Here is a 25,639-nt window from a genome sequence, read left to right on the forward strand (position 1 = left end):
CCGCTCGGATTCGTTCCGCGGTTGCTGGCGCCTTCCATCGCCATGGTGAAGGAGGAGAGAGAAGTCCTAGGAGAGCCGGAGAGGAAGTTGTTCGAGCCGCTGCCAATCGGTGTCATTGGTCACGACAGTACCGACGAGAGCGACAGCGATGTGGAGGATGGGAAGGAGAATGGTGCAGTGTCTGGTAAAAGGAGTAGAGGGACTGATAGGGAGCGTTTGAATAAGAAGCAGAGGTTGGAGAATGCCGCGGTGATTCTGCCGCTCGGATTCTTGGATCCTCTACCGCCGGAAGAGTGGTTGCCTTGGCCGGGGTTGGAACCAATTGAGGAGGCGCCTCTGCTGCAGGCATGCTTGCCCGCTCCTGCCACGGCTTGTAAGCAGTTCTGGAAGGCCGGTGACTACGAGGGGGATACTGTGGGCAACAGCGGGTCGGGTTCGGTTTCAGGTAAGTTGGGTTTGTTTGTGTTTTGGTCTGTTTTTTTCTGGTTGGTGAATAAAATTTCCAATCAGTTGGGTTTGTCTCTTGCTGTTAATTTTCGGTGTTTCACCTTGTTCATATATCTTGATTGCATAACTGGCTTATTCTATAGGATATGCCCTTTTTAATATTCCAAGTGGCACATTTACATGTTGCTTAGTGTGGCACTACTTTTATGCTTGTCAAAGAGGTTGACATAGGCTTGTTTTTTCTTCATTTTGCAGCCGGCATAGATCATGTTTGAGTTCATCCTAAGTTTCTACACTCAAATGCTACTAGTCACAAATGGGCTCTCGGAGGTACAACTACATTCTTTCTGTAATGTAGAAAATCATGGAGGTGTACAAAATTTTGAGTTTGTATGGCTTGTTCGTCCTTAAAAATCATTTATACTCTTAGCCAACAGATGGTTGTTTGAAGAAAATAACATCAGCTTATTGAGATAAACTCTTGGGGCATCGATAAATAATCCTTGTTATTATGATAAGAAAGTTGATTGTGTAAGGTTTAATATTGCTTATCTGGTTGAATAAAGTTGCTAAACAAATATGTTGTCACCCTTCTTTCAGAGCCTTTGCAGAACTGTTGGACAACTCTCTTGATGAGGTATGCAATGGAGCTTCTTTTGTGAACATAGATATGCTATGGAATAAGAAAGATAAGAGTAGAATGCTATTTGTTCAAGGTTTGATTCTAATCTCAATTGTAGATGCTTCTATTATTGTGCACAGTTTGTCGGTATTCCTTGCAAGTTGTTCACTTAATTTAATATTTCAGATAATGGAGGAGGGATGGATCCAGATAAAATGCGACAATGTATGTCTTTGGGGTATTCTGCTAAAAGTAAATTTGCAAATACCATTGGACAATGTGAGCCTTTACAACCTTTTGAAGAAATATGTTAACTACTTGTTTATGTGTGCTTCTGTATTTCCCAACTGCAACACACTTCACATTTAGCATTCTTTTGTCTAATTTTAATGTTTTTTTCATGTGTTACTCAGATGGAAATGGTTTTAAGACAAGTACCATGAGGCTTGGAGCTGATGTCATTACATTTTCTCGTTGCAGAGGAAAAGATGGAAAGAGGTCAGGATTTGTATACTTGCACAATTTATTCTATGTTAGTCTTGTAAAAATTAGCTTGAAACGAATAGCAGGCTTTGGCCACATTTTTTGTTAATATGAACTAATTTGTCTTTTATTGTATTTGGATTTGTAGTCCTACACAGTCCATTGGGTTGCTTTCATATACATTCTTGCGGAACACTGGGAAGGAAGACATTGTAGTTCCAACGGTATGCATATTCTAGATGGGGTGGTTAGCAAAGTACTTTTATTTTTATGTTCATGTAAAATCATTCTTTTAGTGTTAAAAAAAGAATAAAATTTATGTGTGATATATTTAAAAAAACAAGTTCATGTGTGATAGAATAGTTTCAAGTAGTTACATAATCAACTTGTGGGATCCTTGTCTAGTGACAAGAAAATTTAATTTTCAAGTATTTATTGCCATTTTTGTATAGTTCATTGTTTGCTTTATGTTTCCTTATTGGTAATTTTTCCTGTTGCTATGTGTTATTTGTCTACTTCAAATACTGATTTTCATACATGATGTTGGTAATGTCTAGCTTGATTATGAGAAAGAAGGAAAAGATTGGAAGAGCATGGTTCGATCATCTCGAGCTAATTGGAACACAAATCTTGAAACCATTGTGCAGTGGTCTCCTTTCTATAGTGAAGATGATCTTCTTCAACAAGTTGTATTCTTATTTATCACTTTTTTTTATTCAATTTTACATATCTTGCATCAACTGCATCATGTTGGTCTGATTGAAGCTATTATATTTTGATAAATTAATAGTTTGAATGTTGTGTGTTATGTGTGTGTAAATTACTTTTTGTATTAAGAATATTTCATGATGTATATGTAGTTTAATTCAATTGAAGACCAGGGCACTCGCATTATTATTTACAATCTTTGGGAGGATGACCAAAGAGAGTTGGAACTTGATTTTAGTGCTGACCCACATGTAAGTGTGCACTGACAAACACTTTTAAAAAGGGAATATGACAACAACAAACTACCTTCTCCTTTCCTCGTTCTCTTGTTTCTTTTGTCTCTTCATTAATAAAATTCCATCTTTTCAGAAAAAAATCCTTTTTGGTTGTTGAAGATCTAAAACTAGTGAAATATTGATTTTCCAGGATATTCAAATTAGAGGGGTTAATCGTGATGAAAAGAAAATACAGATGGCACAACAGTTTCCTAACTCCAGGCATTTTCTTACCTATCGACATTCATTGAGGGTATCATATACAACTTGACTATGATTTTTATGTTTCCTTTTCATCCTAGCCTTTTATGTGATTCCTTTTATGTGCCTCTATTTCAGCTCATGGATTTTCTGTGCTTCCTTTTATGCGCCTCCATTTCAGTTCATGGTTTTTCTGTGCTTCCTTTTATGTGTCTCTATTTCAGTTTATGACTATCTATTATGTATTAGCTGCTTTAGAATCCCTAAATCTGTGAAATTCAGACAATGTAGCAACCTCATCTTTGAATTCATGGGAACTAAAAGAATACATTCAATCTCTACCATTTCTTGGCACTATAAAATGATATGTAGTGGGGTAAAATTGTGTTAGGCATTCAAAATTTTAGGACCTTTCCAAAGATAGAAGTTAAAATGAATTTGACCAAAATTTAGAATCGCCTTTGTAATTGTTTTTACTTAAGGGTAATATTTTAAAGTAAAAATGATTTGACCATAATTTAGAATTGTTTTTGTAATAGTTTTTACTTAGGGGTAATATTTGACTTTGATTTTGTGCAGAGTTATGTGTCCATTCTCTATCTTAGATTGCCACTTGGCTTCAGAATAATTCTCCGGGGCAAAGATGTTGATCATCACAACATTGTAAATGATATGATCCACATTCAGGAAATTACGTATAGGCCTCAATCGGGTGTTGATGGGCCTCCAAAGGATTCAAATGTAATACATCCTAGACCTTTGTGCTCATTATGTTATTGTTACTATTTCTATACTTTATAACTCTTAACTTCTTATTTTTTTAAATCCTTCAGATGGTTGCTGTTGTGACGATTGGATTTGTGAAAGATGCCAAAGAACATATTGATGTCCAAGGATTCAATGTTTATCACAAGAATCGGTTGATTAAGGTTTTTTTTTCTACTTTTTATATTAATTGGAAGCAATTTACCTGCTCCATATGTACTTTTTGTGCTGTTTTGATTGGTATTGCCCTCCATTTGGTTTGCTATTTTTAGCAAGGTGAAAATTATTTTTTTAAAAATTTTCTTTTCAGCCATTCTGGAGAGTATGGAATGCTGCAGGAAGTAATGGACGTGGAGTTTTTGGTGATTCATCAACCACATTTGTTTTCTTTGTGATTAAATAATGGACTGAGCAATTGTTAACTGTTCACATTATTTTTTCTATAGGTGTCTTGGAGGCTAACTTTATTGAACCAGCTCATGACAAACAAGGTTTTGAGCGCACTATTGTGCTTCAAAGACTAGAGATGCGGTTGATTCAAATGCAAAAGACTTACTGGTTGGTTCTTTTTCTTTTCTTTTCAAATCTTAGCAGAATAGGGTTGGTGTTTCTGACGTTCAAAGAAATGTTACAACCCATAACGGTATTGTTCTCATTACATTTAGGGGTAAGAATCGTGAGAAAGTTGGTTATGCTCCTCAGCAACAGAAGAAGCAAGGTAATGATCACCAAGTTGAATGTGCAGTAATTTATTCTAAACATTAAGCTGGTGAAATTCTACAGTTGAATTTGACACTTTTTTGACTTTTTTCTTCCTACGTATATGACAACAGAGTCCCGCCCTGAAGCTCCTCGTCTTGACACTAACAAGGGTCAGTCTTCCGAAGCAAGCAATTTGAAACATGTAAATGGCCAGTTATCTAATGGTGTTGAAAATGGAAAGATGACAACTCAATGTGGGGAAAAACCACATTCTTCACCATTTTCCTCAGGGGATGAGAGTGATGAATATCACTATTTTAAAACTGAGAAGGCAACTCCCTCCCACAGTGAAAAAGAATTGCATCTTAATGGGTCCAGTCAGGGTCTGTTGCAGTTGGCAGCAGGCAATCTTGAATTAAAAAACAAAAATGAACGACTGGAGGCTCGAGTAAGTGTAACCCTTTTCAATTTTGTATGACTACATTCTCCACAACTAGGAGTTGTGCCTAATCTTCCTTTTATTGACGAATAAACAGATATGTGAATTAGAGTTGAAGCTTGAGGAGGCAAGCAAAGAACTGGAAGCTGTGATTGATATATTCTCAGAAGATCATATTCGATGGGATAAGGAGGAGGAGACTTTGAGAAAGAAATTGAAGGTGAGAGAATTATGAACCTGTTTCCTCATGCATGTATATTTTTTTCATGACACAAATAAAGAAGGATTATATTAAAAAAACTCCCGATGAGAAGAAACACAAGGGGAAAATGAACAAAAGAGGAAAAATAAGGTAAACTGAGTAAGTTGAACGGGCGAGGGAGGTTGTAATAGCGAGGTGCTGCCAGAGAACCTCTTCCGTAGCTAAAATGTCAATTGTGCTCTTCACACTCCTTAAGAGTGTGCTACCAGGATACCTTTTAATTTTTAAATGAGGATCAACATCTGAAAATACGTTGTCTTGCATATATTTTGCTCTGATGAATTTTTCTTAACCAAATTTCTATATCTTTGCAGGATACATCTGCTACCATAGAAGGTTTGTTGGTGAAGGAAAGACTAAGCTCCAATAGCATCAAACAAGAACGTTAGAGCTATTAGACTATAGTTGGGATGCGTCTAGGATTTTTGCATTAACACTAGAGACGAGCAATTCTTGCTTAAAAGGCAGCCATTTGTGTAGAATTGTCGATGTTTGATTTTTGTTGTGCAAGCCATGAAAGCGACACAGTTGTGAAGAATGTGAAGTCAGCAACAACTTTTAGTTAATATTTTTTTTATTGATTTTGTATATTGAAGGTGCAACTACCCTTCGGTTTTGATCTCCAAATTTATTTTTTATGTACAATCATTACTTCAATAAATTTTGTTCATTGTTCTCATTGTAACTTATTCAGTAATAAGAAGTTTTTTAATTGTTCATTTTGTTCTCATCGATAACAAGAATACACCCTCAAAGTAGTTGAAAATAGAGTGTGATTCAAAGAAATCACATTTCTCAAACCCCATCTGCTTGTTTAACATTCATGTATATTGGTTACATGCTTAAGTGTTCTCATGTGGCATAGCAACGAACCTGTATATGCTAGTGGATTTCCATATTCAAGTTTATGATGCCATAGAAGAGTCGCTAAGGAAGACCAGTTAATCTTTTGTGGTTAAAATGTCTAATTGTCAAATTCCATGCAGTTGCCAATCTTTTCTGAATGATCTATGAATTTTTATTTTAGTATCATCTCTTAAACATTAGCTAATGTCCTGCATAAGAGGCAAAACGTGCCAATGGAAAAGATTTGGTAAGTACCACAAATGCAATTCTTTACTTAAAGGCAAGAAGATATGGTTTTTCTATATTGGGGTTATCATCTTTTTGTTGTTTTTATTGTAAGTTGTCATTGTCTACAATTCTCTTGGATGGAAGAGAGAGGATATTGTTAGAACACTTGTAAGTATCTCCTCTTATGGTATCATGATTCTACATGGTGATTTTACTTTTATTTTTCTTAATTAATTGATCTTGATTAATTTCTTTTACACTAGATCTCTAGACAATTATTAAAATTGTGTAATCTTTTCTAGGTCACCAATGAATTAGTTGTTGTCTTGGATGCTGAAGGGAAAGAAATTGAGTCACAACTATTACCAATTGCTAATGTATCATTGGGTATGCAAAACTTCTACATCAAGGCACAGTGAGGTGTATCGCCAATTGTGTTCCAAAGTATTGGCTTGCTTTTGTGGCAAGTGTCCTTCCTCTTCGTTTCAGCTCATATGTTGTCTCAAGTTCTGAAAGTATAGGTTAGTCTTAGTAAGGGTTGCTACTATCTTGGGTTTATTAAGTGAGTAGAGAATGAAATGACTTCTCTACCCCTCATACAAAAACTCCTTATCTCTCCATATCCAAAAACTATGAAAATAGGACCATAGACTGATACAAGCATGCTGAATCTACTTGTGATCTCATTGGTGCATACAAACTCTAGGAAATGATCAAAATACCTCTTATGTTATATTTAACAGTAAGAATGTATGAGGGTCATTTATGTTTTGTAGTCCATCTCACTTAAGTTAATAGAAAAAATTAAGGATTGACTTTTCCCCCTAATCGAACAACCTTTCATATGCTGCTTTTCATCGCCCCATTCTTCCTCTCTCTTCTTCCTACTTCTTCCTCTTCTCCTATCTATTTTCCTCTGTTTTAACATATTATCGGAGCAATAGTTTGGGCTTCGGAGTCAACATTTACACTAATTTCAACTTTAGGTTAGGTGTTAGTGTGGACAAGTTCAAGTGTACTGGAAAACAGTTTCCAGTATTAGTCCCCCAAAATGAGAAATATAACCAAAACAAGATAATGAGTAACTTGTTATAATATACTTAAATAGAACATATATACCTAAACACCAGATTAACCAAAATAAACATGAATACTACACTAATAAGTAATTTAATATAAAATTAAAATATTAATGTACTAATTAATTAAATAAAAATATTATATTAATTAATGATTGTATTTATTGTACATTAATACAGTAATTACGTGTGACAATTAATTGTGTATTGATTAATTATAAAAAAAATCCACTAATAAAACTCTGATTTTTCCTAAAATATCAAGTAGTTTTATTATCCCCATTCGAGGAAAAGTATTTAAAATTATAATTTAAAATTTTTATATTTCTTATTTAGTGTGTGTAGCCCATATTTATTTATATTAATGTAGTAAATTTTAATTAAAATTTATAAAAAATAATAAAAGTTTATTTATTTAAAAATCAATTAAAATTGAGAATAAATGGAAGTATTTCTATCATCCAAAATTAACTCCAAGATTTCCAAACCCTCAACTTTCTTTATAATTTTTATATTTCTTATTTAGTGTGTGCAGCCCATATTTATTTATATTAATGTAGTAAATTTTAATTAAAATTTATAAAAAATAATAAAAGTTTATTTATTTAAAAATCAATTAAAATTGAGAATAAATAGAAGTATTTCTATCATCCAAAATTAACTCCAAGATTTCCAAACCCTCAACTTTCATCCGCTTCTCACCGTAAGAATCTGTCAGTTGATTGCTCCTCGTTTCTCTCATAGTTTGTTCGTCTTTGCACACAAAATACCTCTGCTGTATCTCAGTAACTTAAATGGTAGTGAGAACAAAAATGGCTCATTCTCGTTCAGAGCCTTATCTGCTATTCTGTTGAATTCCGACACGCATCTCCGTTGCCATATTCCACTGTCCGGTGAATCCATGCACACCGCGAACAACTGTTAAAAAGTGTTTATCCGCTGCCTCATGCATGAACTACATCAGACACCCAGGTCCCATATCAAGTCCAGTGAATCCATCGCATTCCGAGCCGATTAATGCTTCACTATCTGGTAATCTCCCAGAATCGGCGTTTACGACGAAGTGATGAACACTTTGCCGAAACTTTTGGCGACCCACGTGGGTTCGGAGGTCCACAGCCTGCTAAAATGGATTCTAAATCTGTCGTTGTTTCGGAGGTCACAGGAAGCCTCCTTATTTTCAACACGACTCAGTTCCGCTTTAAATAACTACCCGGAGCTTCATTGAACCGATAAAAAACAGGGGAGAAGGGTGCATCGTCTTACTGTTCGACAAAATGCCAACGAGAGGGCGTTCGATCGAATAATATAATTCCCTGTAAGGAGTCTCTATCTGATAGCAAGCGTTTGCTTTTGTCAGATTTTGTAAGCTTTAAGTCTGTCTTCTTGTCCATGTGTTTCACTGGTCTTCGTCCTCTTCCTCCATCTTGGAAGCCTCCAGATGCAAGACACCAACAAGGTAAGTAAAAACTCGAAACAGATTTACTAAAAGAGTTGGTAAATTTAAAAAATATGAAGATATTTTTATTTTTAATTGAAGTAAAATATTTTTCTGGATTAGAGACCACTGGCTGAGGATTCCATTCATGGCCGACCCTGCAATTATTTAAAAATCTTTGCTGAACTCATGCTGCCATGCACATGTTGATTCCCGGTAAAGGGTCCTTTGTATTATTTATACATAATTTTCCTATCTTCAACAAAGTTAATAAGTGAAGAAGCTAACTTCGACAAGTTAATAAATGCAAAATAGAAAAGCATTATAGGTGAAAATATAAACTAGAATATTTTAGTTTATTTGTTGATATATCTTGCAAGCTAGTATGCTACTTGGGGCAACTCCATTTGGAGTAGATTAATCACTTGAATTGCATATTTTTACTGTATCAATTGAAGTAGGAAAATGATCATTTCTAACTGATGAATAAGAATAAACAAAATGCATTTTGATCATTGTTTAAGGGAAGCAGGGATTGTGTGCAATATGTGTGTATTTTTCATTATATTGGTTGTACTTCGATATTGTTTATATCCATCGATTATAAATTTATAATTATGTATTCTCCAACTTTATGTAGTTATTACTCTGATAGTTAAAATTTTGAATGTGGACATTAAAAATTAAAGGAGAAAAATGGGTCTGTTCAGTATGATCAAGTCTTACGTCTATGACTTAACTGCAAAAATGCTTGAAAGAGATAAGTTTGTAAAGAGTTACACATATACACCTCTAAACAAATCTATGGTACAAAGCATGGGTGCTTTCATGCTATAGGGAAGCACTACATAAAAGGGGTATCATGCAGTGATTATATAGGAAGCCATTAGAGTCACATAGATACAAATCACCCTACAAACCCTCTGAAATATATATAAGATATATTTGATGTGGTGCCTTCTGAAGCAGTTAACTTTATACACATCTTGATTATTGTTATGTTGTTATAAACTATTCCTTCTATTTTTAAGTTCTATGACATCTATTTTAGTGTCTGAGAATTTATTGGTGGAAAAAGTGTTTTGACTTTGGAGCTTGAAATGGCTACTCTCTCTCTCTCTCTTCTCTCCATACCCCTCTCTCTTAGATGTCTCTTTGGTACATTCTTTTTGGAGCTAGATACTACATTTTTTCTCATCTAAGGATTGTGGGGTTGTACTGTTTTGTGTACCTGGTCACCTATAGATATTTGAAGAGTCTCCATGCTTCAGACAGTGACATGAATAATTTTTGGTTTAAGCATAGAACTTGGAAGGCATATGTGAGGAGTATTATCATAATTTTTGGCTTTGTGAAGTCTAAACTTAGATTCTCAATGTCTCATTGTCCCCCAAAAGGTCATTGCCTCTAGGAATAATAGAAGGTTAATCAACTGCACTAGAACAATTAGTTTCTAATGCCTGGTTGTCGAATATTTTATGATGGTACTGACATACCTATTTAATACTCTTTGAAATGGATTTGTATATTCATTTTTTCATAATGCTTATGGAAGATTAATGTTGATGTGAGGCAGGGTTTGATGGGTCATTGTTGGATACTCCTTTTCTTTTTTCTGTTTTTAAGTTTGGGAGGCTTATATGTGTTCTGAATACTTGGTTCTGATCCTGATTAAACCTGAAGGTACTGCATAAGTTTTAAGAGCATTTTTAGGTAATTTAGAGCAAAATGCAAAATGCAAAATGCAAAAAAAAAAAAAAAAAAAACACTTTCATTTTTTCTCTCAAAGAAACCCTTTAGTCGCCTTTTTATCAATACCTCTTGGAAAATGACCAAACATACTTACAAACCATTCTCATATTCCACTCATGTGTGTGCTATCTTCCTTTTAGGGTGGTCCAATCTTTTGTATGTGGAGGCTGTACTTCCATGGGAATTGCTTACACACTCATCTATGAAAATGGCATTCTTATCTATCATTTTCTTACTTTCTTTCTAAATTGTTTTAAGTCAAAATAACGCTAAAAGTTGAAATGTTAAGAAAGACATAAAAAATCTCTATTTTAACTCATCTATTAAAGAGTAGATGAACTTCTTTGACTTTGTGTAAATTTGTGTTCACTTATAATAGCTAATTAGTTGAGTCTTCCACAAGAACAAGACTCCTCTCAATCACCATTCTGTTTAGGTGATTCTTGTTATAAATCTCTATATATACGACTCTAATTCAATGAAAAATCATGGTTCAATATAACAAACAACAATTTCTTACGTTTATAACATAGAATTTTAAATTGAATGAGATTATAATATGAAAATGTGGCAAATCTATATATATCAATAGGAAAAAATCAATTGAATGAATCAAGCTAAGACTCATGTTTATAAATTTTAAATTGTTATTTCATTCTTACCCCTTTACAAATATTTTAAACATTAATTAACTCTTCTCATCTAATATTTCTTAAATTAAAAAAAAAATTCTTGTATCCAAAATCATAAACGATCAGGGTTTCTTCGATCTCATCTCGGGTTTTTGTAACATGCACTTCTATTTGTACCATCCATTGCACCTTCTAAATTTAGACCTCATGAAGACGAGTGAGTCCAAACTCGTTGAGTTAACCCGTGATCTTCCCTGGTCAACCCAGATGTGAGAAGAGGCGAGTCAAGCAGTGGGAACGGAACACCCCTTTCCGTTCCGTTTTTCACATCAGTGAGGGCGCCCAATATTCAGAATAACAACAAAAGAGTCCGGTTACGTTCAAAGTCCAAAGTCCACAGATGTGACATGTGAACGGCGTTTCTCCAGCCGCCGTCCCGTTTGGCAAAGCCGACTAAACAGATCCTCCGGGCCAACGCATTTGCATTAAATGTTCTCCACGTGTGACGACCCCCCTTTCTAAATTTTCGGCGTGGTACGCGACCCACTAGATAAGCGCACGATCGTTTCGGTAACCTGAAAGTCCTCAATAGCCTTTCTCTGCTTTCCCATGAGTCGTCCCCATCTATCAGGCTCTTTTTTTTTCCGTTAATTGCTTTTACACCCTCACCTATCACTTAATAGCCAATCAATCCCTCACTTAGCTCATAAATAAGGGCTCAACACGACTCATTAGATTTTTTTTTTAATCTTTTTGTGTATTATAATTAGAGACCAAAATTCAATTTAAAAAATTAGTTTTTGGTTTTGTGGTAGAGAACAGGAGGTACATAGATAAAATCTAAGAATGGGGGGTATGGGAATAAATATATCATATTTCAGGCGTGTGGACGCAATTAAGCTCTTTATTTTTTTCTTTTTACTCCTGAATTCAATAGAAAAAGAAAATTTAAAATGTTATAAAAACCCTAGAGAAGTTTTGGCGCCCTCAGTAAATCTTCCCATTTTGTACTTCCTCGACACGTTGTCGATAACTGCTCTCTCCTCCCTGCTTTCTCTCGCTCATGTCCCGATCCGGAAGGTCACCGTGCTGCTGCGGAGTGGAGAAAATCTGTGGAGCATTTTTGAAAGTTTTTTTTGCTCGGAATCCGCCCTCTGCTGGATTAGGATCGCCGTCGAAGCGTCACTGGTGACTCTGTTCACTGCTGGGTCAGAAAGTTCGCTTTTAGGAAAGAGAGAATTGGAGATACGAACCAGTGGTGAGGAGGTGACGAGTGATGGATCTGGAATCTGGTTCGCATCCGGGAGGGTTTCGGAATCTGGTGAGTTTGGTTACTGTGCTAACTTTTGTTTTATGTGTTTGTTTCGTTTGCTCGAATTGCTGCTCTCGCCTCTAGATTTTTTTTTTTTTTTTTTGGATTATGTGATTTTAGAGTGTGTTTGTGTTTCGAGCTTTGTGTTATCCTCTGGCGTGGTTAAAGATTTGTTTGAGAATCGTTTGAAGAGGAAACGTCTCTTCGTTTGACTTGTTTGACCACTCCATTTTGACGTCTTTGACGCTGAAGGAGATTTTGGTCGAGACGTGTTATGTTTACCGATTGGTTTCCTTGCGAGCTTTTTTGTTCTTTGAATGTATTCTTCGTTTTTTTTTTTTTTGCTATTTTTATAATTGATTTCGCATTCGTTTAAGTGTTTTGCTGTTGACTCATGCCCACTGATCGTGTTTCACTTTTTATTTTCTTTCTCTTATTCCGACCATTTCGTACAGCGTGCAGTTTTTTGCATTCTTCTATTTCAATGCTTTCAATGTTTGCTAATTTGGTTTTAGATGAATTTTGTTTTTCTCATGGTTCCCAGAAAGTACATCTGGTGTTTTGTTAATTAAATTGGCTAAACTTGTCGATTTACTCGTTACCTGGAATTGTTGTATTGAATTTAAAATGAGTAATATCTGGATCGTCTCAATTTCTTGTCACTTATGTGAGTTATTTTTGACGAAATTCAAACATTTCTTTTTGTCTTAGTACTCAGTTGAGACATCTTTCTATACCAAAGACTACGCCTGAATGTAACTGGATGTTGTCGATTTTTTTGCACGTGTTAGTAATCATTAGTTGATTCATCTTGTACGCTCTTTTATTTCATTTTGGAGTTACTTTGTAAAAGCCTTGTTTCTTTTCTCTCGTTCAGTTCTTGATCGAATCTGAATTATTCTATCTCCTCTATGGAGCTTGGAGTGTACGTTCGTACAGGTTGCGCGTTGCAGTTACACCTCAAAGCGTGTGTTACAACTATTTTTTAGCTTTACATTTTGTTTTGCCTTTCTGTTTAAGTTGATGATATTTTATCACGGAAAAAAATTTTGTTCAATAATTTTGGTCTCTGCTTCCTTCTTTAGAAATGGTTTTCTAATAGAAATTTTTCTATAAATGGCCCAGTTGCAGCTATTTTTTTGCCGTTTGTGTTCTTCTCTCATGTCCTGCTCCATTCTTTCCTTGAATTTTGAGTTGACTTTTTAAATTATTTTTGTAGTCGTTTTCACTATGTCCTTGAGACTGAATATTCCTGTCAGGGTTTGTACAGCATGGTACTGAATCTTTAAAAGGCAAAGTCTGAGACGGCTTTTCTCCATGTAATTTACTCTTTAAGTTTAACGTTTTTGAGTTGGAACTTGGCGGGCTTTTCTAAGGCCTCTGTGGTTTTGATACGTTTCTCATCTTGTCTTACTTAGCTAAGTATGTGATTCATTTGTTTGGTCTTATTGAGTGGCAGAAAGCATACAGAACAACTCTATCCCTGGCTTTACAGAGCTTTGGAATTGTCTATGGTGACTTGACCATCTCCCCCATCTACGTCTTTACAACCACTTTCTCTGGGAGATTGCAACTTCTCGAGGATGATGATGACATAATACTGGGGGTGCTTTCTTTGATTTTCTGGACTCTGACTCTCATACCTCTGTGCAAATACATTGTTTTTGTATTGGGAGCAGATGACAATGGTGAAGGTGTGTAACTAACATCTCTTAATACTGGTGTTCCACTATGTTGTTTTCTATCCAACTTCCAATGAAGGCTTCAACTTCTCCAGGTGGCACATTTGCTTTATATTCACTACTTTGCCGAAACTCAAAAATGGGTCTTTTGAATACGACCCATGCAATACATGAGCAGCTGTCGACTTATGCCTCGTGTTCTTCATTTAAGGAGACAAGGACCAGTTTGATGTTGAAGGAATTCTTTGAGAAACATCGTAGCTCTCGTATTGTGCTTCTGCTAGTTGTGCTTCTTGGGACTAGCATGGTAATTGGTGATGGGGTCCTAACCCCAGCAATGTCAGGTATGGCTTCTATCTAAAACTGGATTATTTGGTTGTCACGCGGGGTTCAATACAAATGACTTGAGATATTCTCTTGTTTCTTGTTTAAGTAATAATACAGTATCAAATCCAGTTGGTTGTGAAGTTTTTTCTAAGCCAACAATCTTTTGTGAGCATCTGCTAAGCCTTCAATCTTTTGTGAAGTTTGTCCTCCCTCTTTTTTCGTTCTTTTTTTTTCATGAAACAAAGATTAAGTTCAAAGTGGTATAATAGTTATGAATGATTGACAATCATGATTTGCTGCTAATTTTGAGGGAAATTTCTGAGATTCCTCTCCGATTCATCTCCTGGGATATTTACTAAAGACTGGATAGTGTCACTTTGACCAAATATAAGCTTCTATGATTGACTCTACTTTTGTAGGAAACATGCTGATTTCTTCTCTTTTTGGTCCCAGTTTTGTCTGCAGTTTCAGGTGTCCAGGTCAAGATTCCGCATCTTCATGAGAGTAAGTAAAATCAAAGTCTTCTGCTATTCTATGTAGCTAAACATGCAAATCCTCCAAATCTTGCTTTGTGGGTGGTTTTGGTCAGTCTGCTTGTAGATTGACAGAAGCCCACAAATTCTGGGAAAAAAGTGATTCTTTTGAAATTATTGATGACATCTCCTTGTGTTTAAAATCACTAAACCTTTTGTTCGTCAGGGTGTTTAACCTTTCATTTTGTTGTTTTTGTTATCATGGTGTTTAATCTATCTCTTGAATATCTGCAGGTTATGTGGTATTTACTGCCTGTATAATCTTGTTGGGGCTCTTTGCTCTTCAACATTTTGGAACACACAGGATTGGCTTCCTTTTTGCTCCTGTTTTGATATTATGGCTTCTCTGCATTAGTATGCTTGGAATTTATAATACAATCCAGTGGAATCCAAGAATAGTCTATGCTTTGTCGCCCTATTATGCATATGTTTTTTTCAAGAAAGCTGGAAAAGATGGATGGATATCTCTTGGAAGCATTGTGCTTTGTGTGACAGGTTTGCTTCGTTTGTTTCTTTTGGAGCGCATTCTTTATTTCATACAAAATGCTGCAGCTTACACAGGCCAATTTGACCAGGTGGTGAGGCAATGTTTGCTGACCTAGGGCATTTCTCTCGACGCTCTATCCGGGTAAGGCTTCTTTCCATTTCCATGGGAGCTTCCTTTGATTTCAAAATAAGGAATAGTGGGCACTAGGAGCTTTCAATGTTTTAGACGCCTTTCATTCTAAGGTCAGGCTTCCTATTTCTGTTTTACTGGAGCACGATCCTTGGATTTTTATTATGCTGAACAGGGATCTCTGCAATACATCTAGTAATTTGGTTACCACGGAACTTACAATTTTTTCTTGTTGCTGGATATGTATTTGATAAATTAAGTCTAGGGCAATCAATACCAAAAACAACATATATAGGGGATGAACTGTACTCTTTGTTCATTTAACCAAGGAATTAGAAGTGCTTTTCCTGTCTAAGAACAAACTGATAATATTTTTCTGTGGCTGGCTAGATCAGATGTTTTAATTACCTCCATTCCATCTAAAATCTTGGAGTCACTGTTAATATTGCTATTTTCATAATGTTGATGTATGGATATGCATTATCTTGTTATGACAGATAGCATTTACTGCATTTGTTTATCCTGCTCTTGTTCTGGCCTACATGGGTGAAGCTGCCTATCTCTCTAAGAACAAAAAAGATCTCCAGAGGAGTTTCTATAGAGCCATCCCAGGTAATACGTTGCATGTCATATATAAATCAGTTTGAATTATTTGTATAATAAAAATTTGACCATCTACATTTATATTAACACACTTCTTCATTAGGACTGATTGTGTTGGATTTATTTTTTTCTCCTTGTAGAGCACTTCTTTTGGCCAGTTTTTGTAGTTGCAACATTGGCTACAATTGTTGCAAGCCAAGCCATAATTTCAGCTACCTTCTCCATTATCAGTCAATGCAGGGCATTGAGGTGTTTTCCCCGTGTGAAAATTGTTCATACCTCAAGCCAAGTTCATGGGCAGATATATATTCCAGAGGTGAACTGGATACTGATGGTCCTGTGTCTTGCTGTTGTAGTTGGATTTAGAGACACACACTTGATTGGAAATGCTTATGGTATGTACTTTCCAACTCTCATTTCATGAAAATACTTTCCTTCTAGTTGTTCATGCAAGTTGTGGGTCATGTTTAGTGTAAGATCCTAAACAAGCCTTTGACAATTTTTGTTACTTTTGATTGCACTAGGTTTTGCCATTCTGGGTGCTGGGCTGGATGTTTGATTAATGTCTAGATTATTGTTAGCCTTTAATTTTAGGAACCCAGAATGCAAAATTTGTAAATGTTGTTTTGCTTTTGTAAAAATAAAAAATAAAAAAATTGCTGCTTTGAACTTGTTTAGGTCTGTTGATCAAAATTTAGTCAGATAACTAGGTAGCATATCTCTTCTCTTTATCAGGGTGGCAAGGTGACTTGAATGACTGAATTATTTGTTATCAGTTTCCAGTTATGAGTAGCTTTCCAATATTTCCTCCTGAACTTGAACAACAATTTTCAGTTACCTGATCTTATGGCTCCAATTTTTCTACAGGTCTTGCAGTGATTACGGTAATGTTTGTCACCACGTGCTTAATGTTTCTTATAATCATTACCATATGGAAGCGAACTCTACTAGCTGCCCTTCTCTTTGTCTCCATCTTTGGATCGTTGGAGCTCCTTTATTTCTCTGCCTCCCTTGCCAAAGTTCCCAAAGGAGGTTGGGTGCCCCTTATCTTCTCCCTAGTTGTTTTGTCAGTAATGTTCATATGGCACTATGGTACTTCAAGAAAGGAGTTATATGAATCACAGAATAAGTTGTGCATAGACAGGCTTTTAAGCATGGGACCTAGCCTGGGGATAGTGAGGGTTCCCGGAATAGGGCTTATCTACACAAATGTTGTCTCAGGGGTCCCACCAATGTTCGCTCATTTTATCACCAACTTTCCTGCTTTCCATAAAATCCTCATCTTTGTCTCCCTTCAATCCCTAACAGTCCCTAGAGTCCCTGTATCTGAACGTGTTTTGATAGGTCGTGTAGGTCCTCCAGAGTCGAGGCTCTTCCGTTGCATTGTAAGGTATGGATACAAAGATGCCCGAAGAGATTGTTATGACTTTGAGAACCAGATAATAATGAAAGTGGGGGAGTTCTTGCAACAGGAAAGTGAGGGAGGTGGTGCTTGTGAAAAATTTTCAGTGATTGGGACACCATCAGGGCCTATTGAAGAGGCTGTGGGGCCAGTCTTGCTTAAGGATGCTAGTGTAGCTGGTCGTCGTAAGAAAGTGAGATTTAAAGATTTGGGAGTGAAAGAAGAAGTGAAGGATTTGGCAGAGGCGAAGGAAGCTGGGGTAGCATACATGATGGGGAATACTTGTGTTAGTGCAAGGGAAACTTCATCATTGTTGAAGAAGTTTGCCATTGATATGGTGTACAGTTTCCTCCGTCGGAATTGCCGGGGGCCTGCAGTTGCTCTAGGTATACCATATGCCTCATTGATTGAGGTAGGCATGGTCTACCCTTTATAAACTAGAGTCATGACGAGTTTTAATTTCTAAAGGTGATGCCTAGGATTCCTGGATGAGGAGCAAACCCCGGATCTTTTTATACTGAGCGCGATTAAAGGAGGTAAATAATTCATATACAACCTGATTTTAATTTTGGTACTAACTAGAAGATGTCCTGTGTATTCTTCGCCGATAGTTTTCACTTTTTTTGTATATATTATATAATCTGTAATTTGTAAAGAAATGGGGTATAATTTAGCTCTTTTTGTTTTCTCTCTCTCTCAGTGTAATCGTTCCATCCACCGCAATCGTGAATCAAAGCGACGCAGATGTTCAAAGAATGAATTCATTATTGAAAGGATTTACACATCAAAATAATTTCACACACTACATAAATGCAACTCCATCCCCACCCCCACTCAAGAGAATGAGAAGAAGGGAAAATGAAGGATTAACACATCTAATCTTCACACAACAGTTTCTCTGTACGCAAGCATGGTGTTTGATCCTCTTCGTTCATTCCCCTCAAACCATCGACTGCTCTTCCTTCATTTTTTCTTGGGGTGGCGATGAGTGAGAGACGGGTTGCACTCCAGGCGGCGGAATCGGCGTCCCGAAAACCTGTGGAGCGGTGCGGATGTCATGTCTTCCACGTGCTCTTCCCAGAAAATAACACCCAAAACCGATTAGTAGAACAAGAAGAATCAAAGGGAGGGAGATGACCAAAACGAAACCCATTTCACACGAAACGGAAATTTCTCGGCGTTCACCTGGTTATATAAGACTTGAGAGAAAAAGGGAGAAGAATTGTTCGTCGTTTCAGGCTGAAGGATGGGATGGGGATGTCAGGAAGTAGGGGAAGAGAAGACGAAGACAGAATTCCACTCGCTTGGAGAAGAGAAAACTCAGAAGAATCGGGATTGATAGAGAAATGACTGCGAATTGGGGTTTTAAATAGTTGCAGGTTCTACTTTTCGGGAAGAATCGCTCCATCTCGCAGGTTCTGCTTCAACGGTCCGCTCATCGATGAGTACATAAGCGTAACGGATACTTTTGGGACGACTGCGTTGGACTGGGGACGTCAGAGACCAAAGTGATCTCCTTTCTCCATTAACGGTTGGGATGTTCTGTTGATGGGGTCCACTTTGAGATATGTTAGCTCTTCGAAATTAGAAAGATTCGAAATGAGGTCGAATCAGGGCAGATGTAGGATTCGGATTTTGATCCCTTCCCTACGCGACGATTCATGTACATTTGTCCAATTTCTTGGTACCACACTGATCTACGCCATTACATGTTCTTTGATTCTCCCAGAGGAAAAAGATAAAGGTGAAGGCCGTGAAATCAAACAAGGAAATTACCAGTCAGCAAATTGGAAAAATTGCATACTAATGACATCAGATACACACTGATCGATCTTCTTCCTCGGTTTCAACATTGGCAAATGCATTCCCTTGCTTTGTGTACCCAGGATTAGGTTGTATTCGGGAAGGCGACGGGAGCGAAGCATACGGAGGAGGAGGAGGACCGATCATCTGAGCCATCAATAGTCCTTCTGCTCGGCCTTTCTCCCTTCCCATAACAATGAAAAGTAAGGAGATGATTATGACATACCCCATTGGTACGTAGCTCTTCTTTCTCTTTTCCCTGTAGTTTCCTTTGATTAATTGGACTATAAATAGTGTGTACCTCTTGCCAGTAATGTGACTCCGTGGACTGGAATTCAGCTAAACCGTTTCCTTGTCGTGCTCAAAGTCGCCATTGTTGTAGGTATTGGGTTGATTAGAGTGTACTGTCATTTAATTGGGAATCCTTATAAGACCTTAAATTAAATGAAAATGGCAAACGACGGGATCACCAGACAATATCTGTCAAGGAGGGAAAATTTGCATCAAGTAGGCCTTTCTAGTATGGAGACAGGTTAGTGCTGTTTCCAGGAAAGGAATGACTTTTGTTTTTCTAGTATGAAAATTTGGATAAATTGGATTAAGTTGACCTTAGGTAGGTATTGACAACTGTGAGTGCTGTTTAGAAGTATGGAATAGAACAAAAACAAATCATGAAAATGTGCTGAAACTCATGAAAATGTGCCTTCAGTTGATAAAAGTTCTCTCCAAGCATTGAGGAAAATCCGACTAGATCAGCCAAGTTTTAAGGTTTCCAACTTAAAAACATATCTGCCACTTTCCCTACATAAACAGTTTGATTTGAGAGTCACCCTCCTTGTCCTATGATCTCTTCTAACAAAGGTTGACAGGGCTGAGGTGAATTTTCTGAGTGGCCTGCTAAATTCATTATTGATGACACATGAGCATCACTGTTGCCGGCAGTTCCTCCTGTTGATATTTCTGAATCATAACTAGCAATGCTACTTGTAATATCATTAAATTGCCATTCAGTCAAGTAGCCTGGCCTTGAAGTGACATTGTCCATTTTCATATCAGCTGTTAGCATAGCCACCACACGTGACATTTTAGGTCGAAATCCTGGCGCTGCTTGTGTGCAAAGAAGAGCCACTTCTATAATTCGAGTTGCTTCAACTTCATTGAATTCAAGTAGAGATTGATCAACCAATTCTAATGCACAGTTGTTCTCGTGGAGTTTCCATGCCTTAGATGTTGGCAAAACAAGAAATGATCAGTTAAAAGAGAGTATTTTTTAAGAAGATGATTGCTCTATATAGTTAACTTTATAGGGACTGAGTTGTCTTACCCATTCAAGGAGGTATGCCTTGTCTTTTTCCAATCTTTTTCCTGAGTTTGGTATGCCACTTACAATTTCAAGAGCAACTACTCCGAAGCTAAAGACATCAGCCTTTTCTGTCAGATGTCCACGCATGGCATATTCTGGTGCAAGGTATCCACTAAAGAACCAGAAACAGTTAAAGGTTAAATTCATAGACAGTGCAAGGATCACTGTTGGAAAGCAACTAGAAATGAAGAGTCTGATGATAGTTCTATTTGTCTTACATCGTCCCTGCAACTCGAGTACTGATATGAGTCTTTGTATCATCATATAACTTTGCCAGACCAAAATCAGAGATTTTAGGGGTAAGCTTTGCATCAAGAAGGATATTACTTGCTTTAACATCCCTATGCACAATTCGGACCCTTGACTCCTCGTGAAGGTAAGCAAGGCCTCTGGCAGTTCCCAAGCATACATCAAAGCGTGTGGACCAATCAAGATGCAAAGTATGTCTGCCTGCATGAAGTTAACACAAATCTTACTCTTAACCACTCTTTCCAAGTGTCTGGATGTTAAAGGAGAAATGCTTATCTCACTGACTTAATACTGAGGAATTAAATGGGTTGGTAGGGTAAGACTTTTGCTTAAGAACTTTTAGTTAAATCTAAAAAAATTCAGAAAGAACGAGACTGTGAGTTTTACATCAATTTACTAAGAGAAGAAACAAGAGGTTCGTACTGAAAAGTGCCTGATCAAGGCTCTTATTTTCCAAATATTCATAAACAAGAAGCCTCTTATCCCCTTCCATGCAGCATCCGTACAGCTTCACAAGGTTCCGGTGTTGAACTGCAGATATTGTAGCAACCTCTGTCTCAAACTGTCTTTTTCCTTGCTGAGATGTTAGAGAAAGCTGCTTCACAGCGATTGCTCTCCCATCTGGAAGAGTGCCCTGCATAATAAATAAGAAAATGATTCAACTTATCTCTTGTTGATAGTTCATCTATATAAGATGCATTTAGGTATAATATGCATCTACAAGCAATTTATGAGGGCTGCTTACCTTGTAAACTGATCCAAAGCCTCCCTCACCTAGCTTGTTGGCAGGATTGAAGTTTTCAGTTGCAGTCTTTAGCTCAGCATAAGTAAAAGAGTATGCTTTTGAACTTACACCCATAGGCTCTGTAGATTCACTTAAAGAAATGAGCAAAAAAATATTTGGTTTCTAAGTGAAAAAAAAAAGTTTTTTTCAGAAAAAAAATTCAGTTGGAGATCAACCCTTATTCAGGATATCTGAGTTACCTTCATCATTGTCAATACTCGTTCTTCTTCTTCTCCAAATAAAAATTATTACTACAGATATAAAGACAACAACTGCTATGCCAACTGCAATCCCAATGATCATACCAGTCGATTTCGGTTTTCCTTCTGGTTGGTCTTTTACTGTTGGCTGAAAATCTGAACAAAGGCATAACAATCAGTATATGAGAAAAATAATAAATGAATGAATTAATAAAATTCCTTTCTGTTTTCTTACTTGGAGTGACACTAATGGCTGAAATGGATGGACCATAAGCACCGCGTTCAGGTACACAACAAGTCCCCTTACCAGCCCAAAAGAGATGTATCTCAACATAGTTACTGACTACATTGGCGTTGAAGTCCTTTATAACAGCTGTATATGAGTAGCCACCTGCTTCTTTTTTTATATCAAAATCCTTCAATACATTATTTCCCTGAACCATTAAATATAAACCTCAAATTAAGAGAGCTTTTGCAGCAAATTTGACACATATATATTTGTAGAACTGTAAAAATAGAATTGTGACACCGGTAAGTAGTTGTTAATATGCTTCATAACAAATAATGGTTCTTAAGTAAGCAAACCTACCTGGATATAAATATCAAAAACTCGTCTGCCCACACTCTTCCACATCCTTGAATTTTCTAACTGAATCTCTGCAAAATGCAGTTTCACTTTATAATTTCCATTCTCAAGCCCTAGGCCATAGTATCTAATAGATGGTGATACTCTTGCTGTTTTGAACAACTCTGAATCCAAAGTATTTGAGGCTGGAGTGAAGGTGTTTTTAACATATGATGGATTGGGATTTTCCATAAAACTTCCAGTGGTACTAACTCCCCATCTTAGTGTATCAGTAACAAAATATGAAGCTGGACCCAGGATTTCCTCATCTCCTTCATATCTTGTACCCTTAGAATCAGTCATCCTTTGGCCACCACATTTGATTGCAAAAGAAGAATCTGAAAACCAATTATGAGATATTAAGGTCACATGAGCACATTGCTGTTTTTGTAGCTTTATGAGGGGGGGGAATTGCCAACTTTGTTCTAGAGGATTATCATGTAACCAGTAATTCAGATAAAACCAATTCAGATAGGTTTTAGTCTGAAAGAGAAAGGTAGGCAATTTTATAGAGCAAGGGTGAGCAAAACTAATTCAAACTCTTTTTTGCCCTGAAAAGCCATTAGGATTTGTAAGTTTTAGTAAACAGGGATGTTATAGGAAGACTTCCTGATGGAAAACGTTAAGTTCATGTTTCCATCTTTTTGTGTAGTCTGAATTTTCAGGATTCTATGGAGACATAAAAAATAGGAAGCACTCACAAAATGTGCAAGAAGAGTTGTGAAGGATGAAACTTACAACGTGGCCTGCCTCTGTTACATGGGAAGTTTCGCTGGAGGCAATTTAATCCAGGAGGCAAAACACTGAAGATATACATGAAGAAAGAATGCGGTAAATCGAGCTGCTTATGCTGGTAGAGATTATGTAGATAATTATCAGAGAGATTGCATAGATACTAGAGAAAAGAAGCTCAATCAATGCTATAGCTCAGTTAACTGAAGGTGAGTTTTTATGTTCCTTAAAAGTATTTGATGGTCCTGATTTTATTGTGCTTGAATATCATGCATATTGAAAGATTTTAATATGCACATTAAATGCATATTAAAACTATATTTGCATTAACATTTAACATGTAGCTGTCAACTGGTTACTGATGTAGAGCAAATACCAAAGATGGTTTTCAACGAATGAAACGTTGATGCTGGGATGGAATTTCAACCTTCTATAACAAGGGCAAAGCTCCTATTCATGCTACTAATTACCAATATTAACATCCGTAGTAATTGAAAGCAGTGACAAGCACCTGCTCTCAATTGTATCAGTGACAAAGTTGTTAGCTACCAAATTCCTGCACATAATACAAACATGGAGCGGAGATTTAGTTTAGAGAAGATGAACTGAAAAATGATATTTTCTTTTCTAGTAAAAGGTTTTCATATAAAGTAAGACAATTAGAAGCAAATAAAAATTAATTATGGAAAACAATCGTATGAGGGATCATGAAATATTTAAGACATTTTTTCATACAGGTTTAAGTTTTCTTCAGTGATCCAAGATGGTAAGCTTCCTGATAGTTCATTATATGACAAATCACTGCATCCAAATGACCAGAAAGTGAAAGTGATCAGCAATGAACTAAATAATATATGTAATATTGTCAAACATAACTCTAATAAGTTGGTTAACGTACATGGCAGAGAGTTGACTTTGTTTTGCTGATGGGAGTGTACCAGATAATCTATTATTTCCTAGAAACCTGCTCAATCGTATTACTAAATTAGAACTTCAACTTAGGAAAATATTTGTAGGACAGTCACTAAGTGTTAGGGCCAAGTTTATCACTCACAACTGAGAGAGTGATCTGAGATTGAATAAAGAATTTGGAAGCTGTCCAGTTAAGTCATTGAAACTTAAATCCCTGCAACAGTAAAACAACAGAAGGTTAGGTATACTGTACGGTTTGCACAACTCTTGAGGTAAGAGTTAAAATAGGCTGCTAAATTTGGAACATCCCAACAATCTCTCATTGTATGGGACAATCCCTCCCCTTGTAATTTTGCTCCTTTGAGCCTTTAATATAATCAAACACTATTTTAAAAAAAAGAGTTAGGCTGCATGGTTTATGCATTACTATGAGGAGTCACATACAGGTGCTGTAACAATTGGTACTCTCCAATGTCTGGTGGGATACTGCCAGAAATCCTGTTGTTTCTCAAAATTCTGTCAAAGAAAGTTAATGATCAAAATAAAAAGAAATTTTGGATCTGTATCATGAAAAAGGTGAGGGTGATAAGACCTTACAGGATTACCAGGGACTCCATGTCCCTGATAAAATCCAATGAAGAACTGTTCCCTTTAGATACGTCACTTATTCTCCTGTATTAAAAAGTTCATTAGTTTAAAGAGGAGATGCCACCTGTGTGTAACAAGTTGAAAGAAAAGTAAGAAGACAAAGCACTCACAGATCAGTCAGTGAGCTTAAATTAGCAAAACTTGGCGGTATTGGACCTTCAAAAGAGTTTCCTTCAAGCCTCCTAGATGAACATTTTTGGCAGTTTTACACTCAGAAACCATATGATGTACATGAATTGTCTACAGTGATTTGATGCTTCCAGATTGAAATAAATACACATATAATGTAAAACTCTGAACTTGAAGACGGATATCTCCACTGGTTTGAGATGGATAAACACAGCCTATCCTAGTTCATGATTGACTTGAGGAAGCCAGATAAGCTTTAGAGTGACCAAGATGAGTCTGGGTTAGGCAATTTAGTGTTTTCTGAACGTACTAAATTGAATAGAGGAATTTAGCTTACAAAACTTTAAGATTTCTCCAGTTTCCAATGAAATCCGGTATCCTGCCTGTGAACTGATTGTCTGAAGCCCACCTGAGACCAAAATTAGAAAGGATTATTGATACTCGGTCAAACTTGTAGAGTTGGGTTTCAGGGGTATAATCTAGAGTTCTTACACAGTCACCAGGTTTTTCAGGTTGGCAAATATTGGAGGGATATCGCCACTTAATCCAGCACTGACCATGTAACTATCAAAAGTGAAATTAATCAATGATTAAAAAATCCTTTGTATTACAAGCCTCTGGAAAGAGATGTGAACTCTTGATATGGTATGAAAGCTAGAAGAATCAAACCCGACCGACCGACCGACCGATCCAACTGGGTTGAACCAGAGATCCTTTTTAACCAACATTGTTGGAGAAACTAGAAATTTGTATATGATGACTGTTGAATTTGTTTTAAAATTACTGTAGAATTTGCTAGAGATAAATATAGAATGATGCTAGTCACTATTAAATCCTGAA

At 36.6% G+C, this 25,639-nt stretch overlaps 3 protein-coding genes across 3 annotated transcripts; 2 read left to right on the forward strand and 1 right to left on the reverse strand.

Annotated features, from left to right (window-relative positions):
* Positions 1–261: 261 nt before the first annotated feature.
* On the forward strand, positions 262–6,397 carry LOC137952728 (protein MICRORCHIDIA 7-like). The gene is made up of 19 exons (XM_068799786.1): positions 262–445; positions 703–777; positions 1,050–1,163; positions 1,256–1,348; positions 1,483–1,567; positions 1,701–1,776; positions 2,110–2,238; positions 2,413–2,511; positions 2,687–2,788; positions 3,316–3,477; positions 3,570–3,665; positions 3,812–3,863; positions 3,948–4,059; positions 4,167–4,216; positions 4,311–4,651; positions 4,740–4,862; positions 5,219–5,288; positions 6,091–6,146; positions 6,281–6,397. Exons 3-19 carry the CDS (start codon positions 1,118–1,120, stop codon positions 6,395–6,397), a joined length of 1,809 nt encoding a protein of 602 aa, XP_068655887.1. The 5' UTR covers positions 262–445; positions 703–777; positions 1,050–1,117.
* A 5,519-nt stretch (positions 6,398–11,916) lies between these two features.
* On the forward strand, positions 11,917–18,011 carry LOC137952834 (probable potassium transporter 13). The gene is made up of 9 exons (XM_068799909.1): positions 11,917–12,200; positions 13,651–13,885; positions 13,969–14,217; positions 14,654–14,704; positions 14,968–15,228; positions 15,309–15,361; positions 15,847–15,961; positions 16,093–16,347; positions 16,820–18,011. The coding sequence occupies exons 1-9, from the start codon at positions 12,156–12,158 to the stop codon at positions 17,788–17,790; spliced, it is 2,235 nt and encodes a 744-aa protein (XP_068656010.1). The 5' UTR covers positions 11,917–12,155; the 3' UTR covers positions 17,791–18,011.
* Positions 18,012–19,936: 1,925 nt separating this feature from the next.
* On the reverse strand, positions 19,937–25,434 carry LOC137952833 (probable LRR receptor-like serine/threonine-protein kinase At1g56140). The gene is made up of 18 exons (XM_068799908.1): positions 25,292–25,434; positions 25,137–25,208; positions 24,781–24,852; positions 24,620–24,694; positions 24,467–24,538; positions 24,165–24,236; positions 24,009–24,074; positions 23,846–23,911; positions 23,616–23,666; positions 23,117–23,181; positions 22,343–22,716; positions 21,989–22,187; positions 21,754–21,909; positions 21,515–21,633; positions 21,193–21,403; positions 20,739–20,970; positions 20,482–20,632; positions 19,937–20,379 (listed from the first exon to the last, which is right to left on the reverse strand). The coding sequence occupies exons 1-18, from the start codon at positions 25,357–25,359 to the stop codon at positions 19,984–19,986; spliced, it is 2,517 nt and encodes an 838-aa protein (XP_068656009.1). The 5' UTR covers positions 25,360–25,434; the 3' UTR covers positions 19,937–19,983.
* Positions 25,435–25,639: the final 205 nt, after the last annotated feature.

The sequence above is a fragment of the Aristolochia californica genome, unplaced genomic scaffold, assembly GCF_029961685.1.
Source record: "Aristolochia californica isolate CCGP_79_NKW_82.1479 unplaced genomic scaffold, dmAriCali1.0.hap1 SCAF_16, whole genome shotgun sequence".
NCBI classification, from domain to species: domain Eukaryota; kingdom Viridiplantae; phylum Streptophyta; class Magnoliopsida; order Piperales; family Aristolochiaceae; genus Aristolochia; species Aristolochia californica.

Coding starts and splice junctions, on each gene's coding strand:
- LOC137952728 (XM_068799786.1), top strand. CDS start 1,118: ATGCTATGGAATAAGAAAGATAAGAGTAGAATGCTATTTGTTCAAG. Junction 1,568..1,700: donor AGAGGAAAAGATGGAAAGAG/GTCAGGATTTGT, acceptor TTGGATTTGTAG/TCCTACACAGTCCATTGGGT. Junction 3,864..3,947: donor TAATGGACGTGGAGTTTTTG/GTGATTCATCAA, acceptor TTTTTTCTATAG/GTGTCTTGGAGGCTAACTTT.
- LOC137952833 (XM_068799908.1), bottom strand. CDS start 25,359: ATGGTCAGTGCTGGATTAAGTGGCGATATCCCTCCAATATTTGCCAAC. Junction 24,237..24,466: donor TACCAATTGTTACAGCACCT/GTATGTGACTCC, acceptor TTACTGTTGCAG/GGATTTAAGTTTCAATGACT. Junction 24,075..24,164: donor CTCAGATCACTCTCTCAGTT/GTGAGTGATAAA, acceptor ACGATTGAGCAG/GTTTCTAGGAAATAATAGAT.
- LOC137952834 (XM_068799909.1), top strand. CDS start 12,156: ATGGATCTGGAATCTGGTTCGCATCCGGGAGGGTTTCGGAATCTG. Junction 14,705..14,967: donor GATTCCGCATCTTCATGAGA/GTAAGTAAAATC, acceptor GAATATCTGCAG/GTTATGTGGTATTTACTGCC. Junction 15,229..15,308: donor CATTGTGCTTTGTGTGACAG/GTTTGCTTCGTT, acceptor CAATTTGACCAG/GTGGTGAGGCAATGTTTGCT.